At 44.3% G+C, this 14,379-nt stretch overlaps 1 protein-coding gene across 1 annotated transcript; it reads left to right on the forward strand.

The window, feature by feature from the left end:
- Positions 1 to 3,687: 3,687 nt before the first annotated feature.
- On the forward strand, positions 3,688 to 14,374 carry LOC136638920 (uncharacterized). Its single transcript, XM_066612948.1, has 6 exons — positions 3,688 to 4,014; positions 4,387 to 4,529; positions 7,516 to 7,605; positions 8,746 to 8,814; positions 10,859 to 11,089; positions 14,239 to 14,374. The coding sequence occupies exons 1-6, from the start codon at positions 3,688 to 3,690 to the stop codon at positions 14,372 to 14,374; spliced, it is 996 nt and encodes a 331-aa protein (XP_066469045.1).
- Positions 14,375 to 14,379: the final 5 nt, after the last annotated feature.

Raw genomic sequence — 14,379 nt, forward strand, 5'->3', positions numbered from 1 at the left:
GAGTGGAACAAAATTGATGGAGAGTGCCTGAGGGGGGAGAATTACAGAGGAGAACTGGTGTACTAAGCATCTTGTCCCCTGCAAATGTACTACATTGTGACCACTTGGCAAACAGAGGTTTGGGAAGAGGTGTTTGCTGAACGAATGCCTAGTTTTTTCTTCTTAAGTGATCTTGGAGTTTGTGTGGATGACAAATGCTGCCTTCTTTCTCAGAGGTTCTCCACACTCTGTGCAATCACAAATAGTGGAGTCCTGCTCATGTGCAGAGTAGACCTTAGCAGCTTCCACAGCTGCTTTGAGTGTTCTGCTCCAGCTCTCAAGTGTGGGAAGCCTAAGAAATATTTCTAGCTTGTCTTTTTCTCCCTTACCTTATTCAACAGGGAAATGAAATGTTTGCCTCAATTTTTAACTTTATTTACTTTAGTGCTTCTAGTTTATTCTGACAAAAAAATCAGTTTGATAGTAATTTCCTTTTCTGACAAGCAGGATCACCTTTAAAAGAAAATATTTTACCTCTGATTTTTTTTATCTTGTTCCTAACATAAAGGGATGATTGGGGTGCCCTCTTAAAAGGTAAGGCCTCAATTCAGTCAAGCCCAGGAAACACCTGGCTGTACATCCAGGAGATTTGGAATGTCACCATGCACCCATAAATGTCTTTGTTTTCTTTGTCCAATATCCTATCATTACTCCTGCTCTGGGAGCAGAATTTTGGAGTTTTCTTCTCCACTCAAGGTGTCCATGCTATCCGTTTTGTTATCCTCCAGAGGGACTTCCACTCTGTGCATGTTTGGTCAAGACTTTTCCCACTTGGACAGCCTCTTGGCCCAGTGGCTGTCCTCATCTACTTACCCTACTTGCCAGGAGGCACCTTTTTGGCTGCATTTTTCTTTTTCTCTTTGGGTTCTGAAGCAGTGCAACTTCTTCCTTCTTAGGACATTGTACCCCAGTCTACCCAGGAGATTAAGGATAGGTAATTTCTCCTCTCACCCTTATAACAACTCTTCCTCCCTTCTAAAATACTCCACTCCCTAGTGCAGTGGTTCTCACACATTTAGCACCAGGACCCACTTTTTAGAATGAGAATCTGTCAAGACCCAGAATTGATGTCATGACCGGAAGTGACGACATCAAGCAGGAAATTTTTTTTTAACCATCCTAGGCTGCAATTCTACCCATGCTTACCCAGGAGTAAGTCCCATTGACTGTCATTGTTAAAAGAATATACATAGTAGATTGTTAAAAGTACAGGTGTGTAACATTTCCCCAAATACAGTCACATACAATGATAGCATCAAGTCTAATGTATGAAAAATAAAATATTGAAATGAATGGGGACTCACCTGAAATTGGCTTGCAACCCACCTAGTGGGTCCTGACCCACAGTTTGAAAAACCCTGCCCTACTTCATGTTTTAAACCTACCACTAATTTTCTTCTCTCCCTTTGGGCCATCTCTGGTGGAGATGTGTAACTAGCAGCCTGACTTTACCTTACAGGATTCACCCACAACTACTTTAATCTCTGTGATCATACAAGTCATCAGTGCTTTTTCTGTTTTCCTATATCAATAAAATCTATATTCTTCTGGAAAACTCTGTCTCATGATCACAGTTAGCCTGAGAGGCTGTTTCCCCAATTGAGTTTAATTCTGGGCCAGGCAGACCTGAACCCGAGAGAGAGAGTGTGTGTGTGTGTGTGTGTGTGTGGAGGTAGGTATTGGTAGACACGTGCATGTGTGTGAGTGTTGTCAATAAGACCTCTCTAAAGATAATTTCTGACAGCCCTGAGGTCTTGTTCATTGTCAACTCAAGCTGCTAATAATTTTGGACCAAATTCTGTATTCCCTACAGTGGTGGACTCTCACAACAAATCTCTTTGAGGGTATGCCCTTCCAGCCCAACACACCAGCCCAGCCAATAACCACCAACACATCAATGTGGAGTTAGAGAGTTCACTGCAGCTCCTTTGAAATAAATGTGTCTTGGTCACTTCAACTGAAGGGAGCTTCCAGGTTTCAGGGGTGCTTCAGCAGATTTCCCTCTATGGGCCTCTTCCTATCTGGGTTAACCTCCTCCAGGTTCATGTCAGGGCTTAGCTTTGGTGAATTGGGAAGGAGGAGGGGTGGATGAAGCAACATTCTCAACTGACAGAGTCCTCACCACTGTAAGGGCTATGGGAACAGATGTGGTCTCGGGCTGGCAGTGCCAATGGGCCATAGGCAGATGCTGGATTGTGCCAATTCCTGATGCCAGCCCTGCCCTCAAAGCTCCAGCAGTCCACTGAAATATCTTGGGTTACCATTTGGAACTGCTGTGGCAGAACAAGTATTCTTGCTGGGCTTGAATGGTGCATGCAGACAATTAGAAGCTAGGAATTGTTTGAATAAACTTTCTCTGCAATGCAGCCGGGAGTGTCTGAACAGCATGTAATTAATATACGGCACAATTTTGTCTTCCAAAATCTCTCTGGCTCCGAGTGCTTTCTTTAGCATCTCTGATAGGAACTGGAACAGCACACTGGTGTGCTGCGAATGGTCCCCAGGTATGCCACAGGAATTTGGGAGAGGGTCATTTATCAATAGGACCATTAGGGGATGTGAGCTCCCACTGACAGCACAGTGTACCTTGTCAAAAAGCTGATGGTGTGCCTTGACTATTTTAGTGCCTTGCCACTGTGCCGCAAGATGGAAAAGGTTGAAAATAATTGAACTGGAGCATGAGAAGCTAGCAAACCCTAGTGAGAAGTGACAAACCCTCTTCCCATCTTGTGTACCTTTTTTAGATGGGTCACGTGTGGACATGGCTTGAAACCAAAGGAGAATTCTTCACTGAGTCTGAGAAGAGCAGCTGCTGTCCATCACTCCTTGGGTCCACAGACTCCAGCTTGGATCTGGATCTGGAACTGGGCAGCTGGAGAGAGACTGAAGAAACAGCTGAAGAGGAGGAAAGCAGCAGTCAAGATGAGGAAAGTCTGTTGGAAACTAGTGACCCCCTGGCATGGGAAGGTGCCAGTGAAACAGACCAAGAAGAGCCAGGAAGGTACAAGCAGGATGTTATCTTGAGATTCCTATCAGAGGTATGGCTGCTGGAGTGGATGATTGGGGAGGGGAAAATGATAGTGAGATGGTACAGCTGGAGGTCCCTTGACCTAGTTAGCTGGAGGGATTGACTGAAATGCTGGTGCTTTCAGTCAATGCATTAATGTGCCTGAAGATTAGTTTCTTATCTGCAGTCAGGAAGAGACACCTGAAGGCAGAGGATTGGGATAAATGTGGATACATGATAATTCTGGCTAAGTATAGGGATGTCTTCTTCCAGATACAGGCTTCAATTCAAAATGGGTCTGAGGCTACTGGAGTACTGTTTTGTTTTTTGCCTCTGTTGTTTTATGTCAGTGACTTTACGAACCATGCCCATTAGAAGGAAAGAACAGCTGTGTGGAAAGAATCCACACAATCATGCTCCTATTGCTGCCACTGACTTATCAGTGGTTCTGTTACTACCTTAAGCTGTTTACCTGTCACCCTCTGTTATAGGTAACACACTTGATGGAACCACTTTGTATTGGTAGCACATACTTGGCACAGGGTCCTCAGGCTTTTTGTAGTGCTAAAGAGCAGAATGGAAGGGGAAACCTGACTCACAAAGGAGGCACAAGCGGATCTCCATTCTCAAGAGAGGAGAACATGGAGGAAGAAAGTCACTTACAGATCTTTAAAGAGCATACTGGGGAGAACTGGGCATTGCGGATCTCAGAAAGGCTACCTGACATGAACTGGGAAGCAGAGGAAGTTCCAGAGGTGCAGGATCTGTGTGAGGAGGCAGAAGATTCCCTGACTCAGGATGGCCAAATTCAGGCCATTGACAGAGATTCAGGAAAGAAGATGCTGCATATCCTGGTGGAGAGTGCAGGAGAAATGGATGAGGGAGAGGAGGAGTATTCTTTGGATCTTATGAATCAGATTTCCTTCAGCTGGAAAGCATTGGAGGAAGAGATTCCACAAAGTGTACAGGTAAGCTGATAATTGCTCAGAATAGGCCTATTGCTAGGAAGATAACTCAGACCTCTGGCTGTCCACAGGTGAGTTGGTTAAGTTACATCCTGTCTCTGAGTCTCATTTTCCCAGTTGAGGAAATAGCTGGTACTTATCCTTTCAAAAGAGATGCACGCAAAGGGGACAGCCAAGAAGGGGAGAAAATGTAAGTTAGCAAGAAAAAAAAAAGTTGGTAAGGAAGAAAAATGAGAGCAAACTTCATGGGGTTGAAGCTCCATGGTCTGAAGTGAGGAATGATACATGCCCTGGTAAGAATCCTTGTTGCATCTTGGCTTTGGATGCCTAAAGCTACTTTGCCCAATGGGTACATTCCTGTTCTCTGATTACCAGGTCGTGGCTGTGGAAAATCCTGAACTGCAAGACGAGGACTGGAAGGATAGCAACTTCCATCTGAGTTACAGCAATGGTGATTCCAGTTCCTATGGAACAGCCCTAATGAGTTCTCCTTCCACAAGTACCGCTTCCTTGCCTCTGTGAGTAATGCTGGCCTGCAGTTCTGAAGTGGGTCATGTATAGACTTCAGCCGCATTCCTCTATGTACAGACCGTTGCTCTCACTTGAGAAAGAAAGTACTTAATATAACAGGGGTGGCCAAACAGTAGCTCATGAGCCACATGCAGCTCTTCGACATATAATGTGTGGAAATATGTTGGTTAAGTTTTTTGCATTAATATAAAATGTAAAATGTAAATAAAATTTTTTTCAAGCATTATAATTACAGTATTTACTAGATATAAACTGAGAGATCACCAAATTAAGCCATTTCTGCCCAATGTTGCATATATGCAGTAGGGATCAAATGTATACGCCTGCAGGCTGGGCAAAAAAGAGTTAAAACATAAGTTTAATTTTCGTGGTGAATAAATATATTTAAGAATTTAAATGCTTCTTAAAGATTGCAGCTCTCAAAAATTTGAAGTTTATTGTATATGGCTCTTGTGTTAAGCAAGTTTGGCTGCCCTGTTATAGAAGGTGCCAGCCAGCCAACAGAGGATGAAGAAATGGCTTTCAGGAAAGTAAAGGATGGTATCAGAAAATGACTCTGGTGTTCTGCAGGCTAAGTGGTTTCCAACAATAAATAAATCAAGATGAATGCTCAAGCTCCCAATACAGAGACAGTCTGTACATCTCACTGTAAGGGAAGAAGCAAAGGTCCATTTGAATGTCACAAAAAAGGGTAGAGAACAGGAAGCCCATGTTATCAGCGCTTCCTGTTCCCCTTCACATATAACATCCAAAGCCACTCTTTGATGTTCCCATTGCTCTAACACAAGTTCAGTGATGTTGAACAGGCTTACCGGAAGAGAATGGCTGACAAAAGCTTGGAATGAGTAGTACTGAACAGTGATAGCCAGTGATTTCACAGCAAAACTCTGAAGGAGCCTGCAGACGTTTCCCTGTGGCAACAAGTGGAATATCCTCTAGCTCAGTGTTTCCCAAACTATGGATAGGAGGCTGATTTTTGGTGGGTTGCAAAAAGTTTTTGAAATATTTTTAAAAAACACACTTTGCAAACACCCATGCCCAGTTTACAGAAGAAAATTGTTAGCTGGAATGCTAACTTGTGGTATGAGATAATCTTCATACCACCAAGATGTCACTTTTTATGAATGTCGTAGATCAGTGGTTCTCACACATTTAGCACCAGGATCCACTTTTTAGAATGAGAATCTGTCAGGACCCACCGGAAGTGATGTCATGACCGGGAGTGACATCATCAAGCAGGAACTTTTTAACAATCCTAGGCTGAAATCCTACCCACACTTACCGAAGAGTAAGTCCCATTTACTATCGTTAAAATAATATACATAGTAGCTTGTTAAAAGTACAGGTCTGTAACATTTCCCCAAATACAGTCACATACAACGGTAGCATCAAGTCTAATATATTAAGAATAAAATATTGAAATGAATGGGGACCCACCTGAAATTGGCGTGCGACCCTACTAGTGGGTCCCAACCCAGAGTTTGAGAAACACTGTCGTAGATCATAATTTGAACCAAGTTTTAGTCTTTTTTCTGGCCTGGAAATTCCTAATTGCACATCTTGCTCTCCAGTTCAGCCTTTAGGTACCCCAGAATGACCATAAAGGTTTGAGAGAGCAACCCTTACGGAGTTTCTAGGGATATCATTTTTAGGGAGAGTCTAGCAAATGTCTACACACAGACACACACACAGACACACACACACACACAAGAGGTCTATAGCAGCCCTGGAAGCACAGGTACCCAATTATTATTAATTTATTAATTATTATTAATAAATAAAATATTTTTCTAGATCTCTCTAATAATTGTCTAGTGGGTCATGATAGATTTTTTTTTAGTGGGTCCCAGTGCTGAAAAGTTTGGGAAGCACTGCTCTACCCAGAAGCAAACGCCACCAGCATCACCAGAATGCCCTTATAGTTCCGCTGTCCCTGAGTCAGGTGCTCTCCCAAAATGTTATGCCATTGAGATTTGAGCTTGTGAACGTGTTGTTGAAAAGCAGTATATAAATACTGTTGTTGTTGTTGTTGCTCTAGCAGAAGCAGAGGAAGAACCTACCCTATAGTCCAGTGGTTCTCAAACTCTCTGGGAAAGTTTGAGAGCCACTAAGTTCTTGCGTGGGTGGGAGGGGGGAGGCAGCAGAGGCGGGGGAAGGCAGTGGCGCAATCCTCAGGATCATGCCGCTCGGGGGGGCTGCAGGGGGTTGGATGCACGTACCCAAGCGGGGAGCCCGGCACGACCTGCAGCAAGGCTCCCCGCAGCAATGAAAGTAGATGCGGAGCGATCGTGCCCAAGTGGAAGTGGAGCACGATCGCTCTGCATCTACTTTCACTGCTGTGGGGAGCCCTGCTGCAGGTCGCACTGCACTCCCTGCACCCCCGGGAGGCTGCAGGGGCTTGGGTACGTGTATCCAACCCCCTGCAGCCCCCCTGAGCAGCTTGATCCTGGGGATTGCACCGCTGCCTCCTCCCTGCCTCCAGGCTGCCCCCGCCCCTTAAGGGGGCAGGGGCCAGGGCCCACAGGCTGGGGCACTGCGATACCCCAGTTTGAAAAGCCCTGCTATAGTCAATTGGGAATGAAAGGCTCATCATAATATTCCTGGCAAGAATGAATGATCTGCATAAACCTTTGATGGGGAAATGGGCACAACCAAACATTCAGGGGAGAGGTTCTTGCCTCACAGATTCCTATGGGAACATTTATTTATAATTGCATTATAACTTTGAAATAATACCCTTTGTGTTGATAGCATGACAGGTTTTAGAGTTGCACAAATCTCTTCTTCGTTTCGGGGCCAGTTACCCCTTCACAGATCGCATATCACCTGAACCATTTTGAATTTGGGATCCTGCTTGTCTGTCTTTTTCAGACCAACACTAAAACTAGAAAAGACATTTTTGCCATCTTCTCTGCACCCCACTCCCCTCCCCATACTGGTATAATGAAACTGCAAAGTATCTCATCTGTACAGGATGCAGCTGAGCCAAGATGACCCCTTTGAGCAGCGTTTGGTTTTCAAGAAAACTCTTTTGTCCATCTGGAAGATGGTGGCTGGTCACAGGTGGGTAACTTAGGTAGCAGATGGGGACTAGGACAGCATTTCTCAAACTGTGGGTCACAACCTGTTAGGTGGGTCAAGAGCCAGTTTCAGGCAGGTTGCATAGCATCTAGTTCAGCCACCATTGAAAATACAGAGCTGCTGGGCTGAGCAGGCTCCTGGTGGGAGAGAGGCATGGTGATTTGCCCTGAATAGGTGGGAAGATGGGATGCTGGAGAGGGGGCAGAGCTGTGCAGTTGGAGAAGAATCAAAGCCTGTGTTCTGCTTTGGCTTCTGAGCTGGAAGGTTTGAATTCCGATCTATGCAAAATAGAGCACGAGCACGCTGGGTGATGGGACTTTTGGCTGATCCTGCCTTAGGTTTGAAGCCTAATTTGATGGTGTCACTTCTGGCCATGACATCACTTCCAGGTTAATGATATCACTTCTGGTAGGTCCCGACAGATTGTCATTCTAAAAAGTGGATCTTAGTTCTAAAACATTTGAGAACAACTGAACCACTGTAGCCAGCCTGACAGATCTTCATGGCAGTTTGCTATTGATAATCAGGCCCATTAATGATGCAGTCTGCATGACACCTTGGGATCTGTTGCTCTTTGCATTCCAGGTCCTGTGGAGTTTTTGGCTTGTTTTTTTTTCTTTTCTTTCCCCACAAAAGCAAACTCTATTAAAAGAACTACAACCTTTGCACTGCTGGTCAGTCTGCACCCTCTTCAGCCTCCACCTCCATTATCAGAAGCTTTTTCTTATTATTATGTATAAATTTGTATCATTGCTGCTATATACCCTCAGCACCCTATTTATCTTCTGTGTCTAGTACTGTAAGTGAACAACATGCTGGCCCAATTTCCACAGTTCAGCAGTGTGCATACATAGCATCCAGAGCTGCTCACTGCAAGTCTGAAGACTGTGCAAGGTTCAGACACATTTAATCCTTTACTGTAGGTATGTTTTGATTCTTAGATGACAGGGATGACTGCTTTTCCTTCCCACCTGTAGCTAGGCTAGCTGTCAATCACTGCCATCCCAATTAGTCAAGATATAAAGATTGGCATATGAAGTCCTGTAATTCACTAGCTATTGAGGCAAAGACATGGAAAAGCCTGGCTAGCTCTTTTCATCCTGTCTAACTTTCTCCCCCTAGATACAGTGGTCCTTTTCTGAAGCCTGTGTCAGAAAAGCAAGCTCCTGGATACAAAGATGTGGTGAAAAGGTTAGTTGGGAAAGAAGGGGAGCTGAGATGAAATGCAGTTTTCAGTGGCTTTTTCCATTGTTTGTTTTGTTTCAAAGTATTTGCTTTGTGATCTTCTATTCAGGGATCCTGCTAACTGTTCCTAATTAGGAATTATGGCAGAAATATTCTTTTCTAGTCTCAAGCAACAGAGGTTCCTTCCCGAGTCTCTTTCCCCCCCCAGGAAAATCTCTCTTCTCCCCTATATTGCTTTTAACTTGGCTTAGCCACCTGCAGAGCTGTGAGATCAAAGTTCTATTTGTATGGCTTCTGCCATTGAGGTATTGAGCATTTGTCACAAAATACATTACAACCTTCCACATGCTTGCTTGATGCTTGTATGCCTCTGGATATGAATTGAAGGCCAATGCCAGTTTCCACTGATATTCCTCTGGAACTCTTGCAGCTGGTGGGCCACTGTGGGAATCAGGATACCGGATGGATGGATGAACTCTGACCCAGCAGGGCTCCTCTTATGCTCTTCACCTCTTGGTGCTATGCAATCCAGGGGATCAGGACCCTCAAAAATTTAAATATAATATCTCCAGCTAGATTGCATCAGGTACCTGCTCTGGGGCTTTAGCCAGTTGCAGATCTCAGACCACAGAACCTTCTACGTATATCAGGATGTCAAACTCATTTTATACAGTGGGCTGAATAGCATTCATTATGCCTGCCGAGGGCCAGAAATGATGTCATTAATCAGGTCATGACAAAAAAAGCACTTTTTTCTCAGTTAGCATCTCATTAGCTGCAAATGACAAGAGAAAATACATAAATCTTGATCAAATTTTCAAGATATGTAAGAGCCCAATTATCATGTTGGCTGCCCAATCAGCAGTGGCACCTCAACACAGCTGAGATGCTGATGGTTGGGCTGGAGAAGTTTGAGGGCCAGAAAAAGAGCTTCCATGTCCAGGCCGCGGGCTTTGTTTGACACCCCTGTCATCAGGCTCAGCCTTGAAGACTGACACAGCCCTGCTAACAGATATTATAATCTTTCCAGTTACCAGCTACTTTCCTAGCACAGAGACACAGTTTTTATTTTCCAATATGGATTCCTGACTGCATTAAGATGGAGTCTCAATAGCAAGATTTTATATGTTCCTCACACTGCCCCATTATTTATAACCACAGAATTGAAAAAGTACAGAACTTACCTTGTACTTCTGTTTTTCCTCTCCACAACTAATTCCTGTTATTTTAGTCAAGGCAATGGTGTCAGAATAAGGGTGCCCTACCATGACCCTAATCCAAATTCTGCATTTCTCTCAATCGCTCGCTGCTTTTAACTGAAGAAAAAACATGGGGAGATCCAATCATGATCTTCCCCATTCATGTCTAGTCAGAGCCTAAATTCACCCTAAAACATACTAGAAATCAGTTGCTACCGCCATCTATTGGGAACGTAATGACAACACCTAATTAAAAACAGATTCCTTGCTCAAGAGTTCTAACTAGAGTACCCTCAGCAGTTTGGCCCTCGTCCCCTTCCACAATACACTTGCAGCAGAAGCAAATATACTTGGAAATAGGATCCACTGAGTATTGTGGGGCCGATGCCAGAGTAACAATGCTTAGGATTGCAGACTTAATCAAAATGTGACTTAGCACTCTACCTAGTTGCTTTAAACAATCTGTCATAAAAGTAGTTTCCCCATCCCTTTTTGTTAGTCTCATTTTCTTTTATTTGATTATCCGTGACTCTTGCACTGAAATGGGGTGTTGACTGGCAAGGGGAGAAGTTTGAGGTATGAGATGCACCTATTTCAGTTACTTTTACTCTTGTAAAAGCTGGAGTCAAAGGGCCCAATTCTATCCAATTTTCCAGCACCGGTGCAGCTGCAATGCAGCCCCAATGTAAGGGATCAAATGTTCCCATACCTTAAGGAGGCCTCTGTGACTGCTGCCCCACCACAAGATACAGTGCATGCCCCATTGGCACAGCTGTACCGGCACTGAAAAATTGGATAGGATTGGGCCCTTAGTTTTGAACAATTATCTGATTTCTTTCCACTCTTTGAAGACCAGTAGATCTTTCCACCATAAAGAGGAGGCTCTGTAAAGGTCAAATTCAAAATATGATCCAATTCCAGCGTGATCTTATGCTGATGTTCCAGAATGCAGTCATGTACAATAGTTCCAACCACCACATACATCACATTGCTGTGGAGATGCAACGAGAAGTCCTGGAGCAGCTCCAGATGCTGGGCGAGGCACTCCTGTGCTCACAAGAGATGCAGGGCTTTGTGAGAAGGTGAGCAGTTCATTATGTCTAAAGTGATGAAACAGTCACATTAAATATTCTCTTGTCATCATGGCATAAGAAAGGAAAGTGGGTATCCCAACCATTTATTCACTGGATATCCTTAGATACAGTATTCTCTCCTTGAGTTCCCCAAATGTGAGAGATACTCCTCTCAAGATGGAAGCCTCTTCCTTAGCTTTCTCAGTGGTGATTCAACCTTTTATCCTGTCAGGAAGATATAGAGTCTATTCACTATGGAAATTATGTAGAGAGCTTTAGCCTGACAGTGCCCCCTTAAAGAAGTTTATGCAGGCACAGATAAAAGCTGTTGTGGAATACTATGACTCCCTTCTCTTGTAGGTGCTGAGGAGGCAGAAGAATAAGGCTAGTTCAGAGCCCAGCAGGTGGGGTTCAACACTACTACCTTAAGTCTGCTGAAAAGTTGTTTGTTTGCTGCAAGAGTTTAGCAGTCTAAAAGGGTCACTCTTCCACAAGGTCTGTGGCCTAATAGATTTCCTGCTCTGTTAATTGGCAGCCTTACCTGTATTTGAAGATTGGTTGATTTCTTTGGCTGTAGCTTACAAATATTCTAGTTCTCGCCTTGAATAGCATTATCTTGTCCCAAGGCTTTCAGTTGGATAGGAAGTAAAGGCAAAAGCAGACTACAGCCAAAGCTTGTATGCTGGATATGTACCCCAAAATCTGGACACCTCTGATCACATGTACCCACAACTGGCAACAGAAAGTATATTTTGAAAAAATAAATGTTACGTTGGCTATAACAGTTCCAGAGTGTTTGTATTCTAGGTTCCCAAATAATGTTTTCTCCACATTGGCTTCCTTTTCAGAGAACTAAACAGAGTTTTCAGGTAGTTTCAAAAATGACCCAGGTAACAAAAGATGTTCCTCTTAGCACCTAAGTTTGCAGGTGGCTTTGTTGCTGACAGCAGTATTTTGAATGAACTCAGTTCATGCCTCCCTGGGTTGCTGATATTCTGAGCATTACATCTTGCAGTTGTATCTGCTATGAAGCAGTTATCAAAAGCCTTAGCTTAGGGCCCAGTTCTATCCAACTTTCTAGTGCTGATGCAGCCGTGCTAATACGGTGTGTGCTGCATCCTGTAATGGGAGTTAAGTCATGGAGTCACAGCCCACTTCAGCTGTTGTTTTTTTAAAACGTGAACCTTGTATTCAGGGGTGGCATCACAGATCAGCCAGGTTGGGTACCAGCTGAGGATCAATGTCCATCAGAAAGCATACCCAGCCAGGCCAACCTCTGAATCCTTGTACCAGTAGCAGTGGTAGCACCCAGTGCACCATCAGGGAGGCAGGTGAGGACACCATGGGGAGGTTCAGTACAGGGCTTTGCCCTGGGGTCCGCAGTAACCTGGCACTGCCTATCTATCCACTCGGCCAAATATCCACAGAATTCACAAGCATCAAAATTCACTTTGGGATTTGTGCTGTTTCAGGCAGCATTTAAATCCCATTGCATTGAAACTGCAAGTCTTGCACATTTACTAAATAATAATTTGGGATTTCACAGGTGAAGTAATCTGAGAGGAGGCAAATGGTGATCACAAAGAATGCAAATGCAAAACAAAAATATACCTTCAACTATGCCAACTTATGTCAGAATGCCAGATGCGAGGGCACCAGGATGAGGTCTCTTGTTATCTGGTGTGCTCCCTGGGGCATTTGGTGGGCCGCTGTGAGATACAGGAAGCTGGACTAGATGGGCCTATGGCCTGATCCAGTGGGGCTGTTCTTACGTTCTTATGCCTTGTTGCAAATGGGTGTCTTTTCACTTTTGCACAACTAGCAGACTTCTCCAGGAAGAACTATTGTATGCATCCATGTGACCCACAAAGTGACTAAAGCCTTTTATTTTTTGGATGGTGTATCAAAGTGAAGTGGGGGGGGCACACCAACTGTGCAATCCTATACTTCATATACCATAAGCCCTCAGATGCCGATGGTACTCTTGTTCTGACTATGCAATGACACTTCACCCTTATGCAAGTGCAAATCCGCATGGATGTACCCCAGACATCAGTACAAACCCCAAAACACAGTGAAGACTTTTAGGCAGTTGTTCCTGAGAATGCCAGGAATTGTGAGGCAATTTTCAGCCCAGCACACACATTCAGTGGCCCTACTCAAGGTGCCTCTTGGATACCAGTTCCTTCCAGCTGGCTAACTCGTATAGACCCTTTCCTTCTATGTTTAGGAGTAAGAGTAGCTGTAGGTAGTCCAAAGTGAGGTTAGGTGTGCTTGGACAAAGTCTAACAAACACTTCTTTAAAAATAGTGGCCTGACTAGAGTTTGTGATACATGGTTATAATTTCGGTAAATCAGGAGCAACTGAGAGATTAACCCTCATATAAAATATTGTACAAAGATTACCTGAGATTTCTCTTTGTATGCAAAGGTGAAATTATCCATAAGAATGAAGTGTTTGTCTCCTTATGTAACATATACTTGAAAATCCAAGGCATGATGATATCAGCTCCTGTATCATGTCAGGGAATGAGCAAAAGGTCGAATTCAAACAAAGGCTAGAATTCTCAATTTGAGGGAAAATTTACAATATGGCTTGCATTAGGGATGCAATGCCTTTTGTGCTGGGCAGATCAGTGGGGTGGGGTGTGATGGGGTCTACTGTGACCTAGAACAGTGGTTCCCAAACTTTTTAGCACCAGGACCCACTTAAAAAAAATCAGGACCCACCTAGGTTTAGCAGACTTTCAAAAAAGATATCTAGAAATAGTGTTTTATAAGTAATAATAACCAGAAATAAAGACCCACAAACATTTATCTTCCTATATCTACACATGCTTGCAAACTGCAGGCACTCAGCTCCTTGCAGGGCAGTTAGCAGCTTCAGGGCTGGAGGCAATTAGTTATGTGATCTTTTCGTCCCTCTTTGGTGACCCACCAAAAATCAGGTCCCGACCCACAGTTTGGGAACCACTGATGATGCTGCCAGAGAAAGAAAAGCTGGATGGTGAGAGAGCGGGATGCAGACTTGTGCGTGCTGCAGGGGTGGGACAGTCCAGGAAAGCTGTAGCAGTGGCTGGGAGAGAATCGCCCTCCCGCCGTCTAGGCATCAAACAACGCAGGTCCCCCCATAGGCGAGCTGAGCATCCCTCCCCCAGCGGAACTCCAGGCAACCAGAAGTCACTTCGGACGCGAGGGATGCAACTTTCCGCTCTCCGGCCACGCCCCCAGCGGGGATTGGTGGCTGAGGCTTTCGCGCTCCGATTGGCTGAGCGGGTGGACCGCGAGGTTTGAAACCT

This window comes from Tiliqua scincoides, chromosome 2, assembly GCF_035046505.1.
Source record: "Tiliqua scincoides isolate rTilSci1 chromosome 2, rTilSci1.hap2, whole genome shotgun sequence".
NCBI lineage: Eukaryota > Metazoa > Chordata > Lepidosauria > Squamata > Scincidae > Tiliqua > Tiliqua scincoides.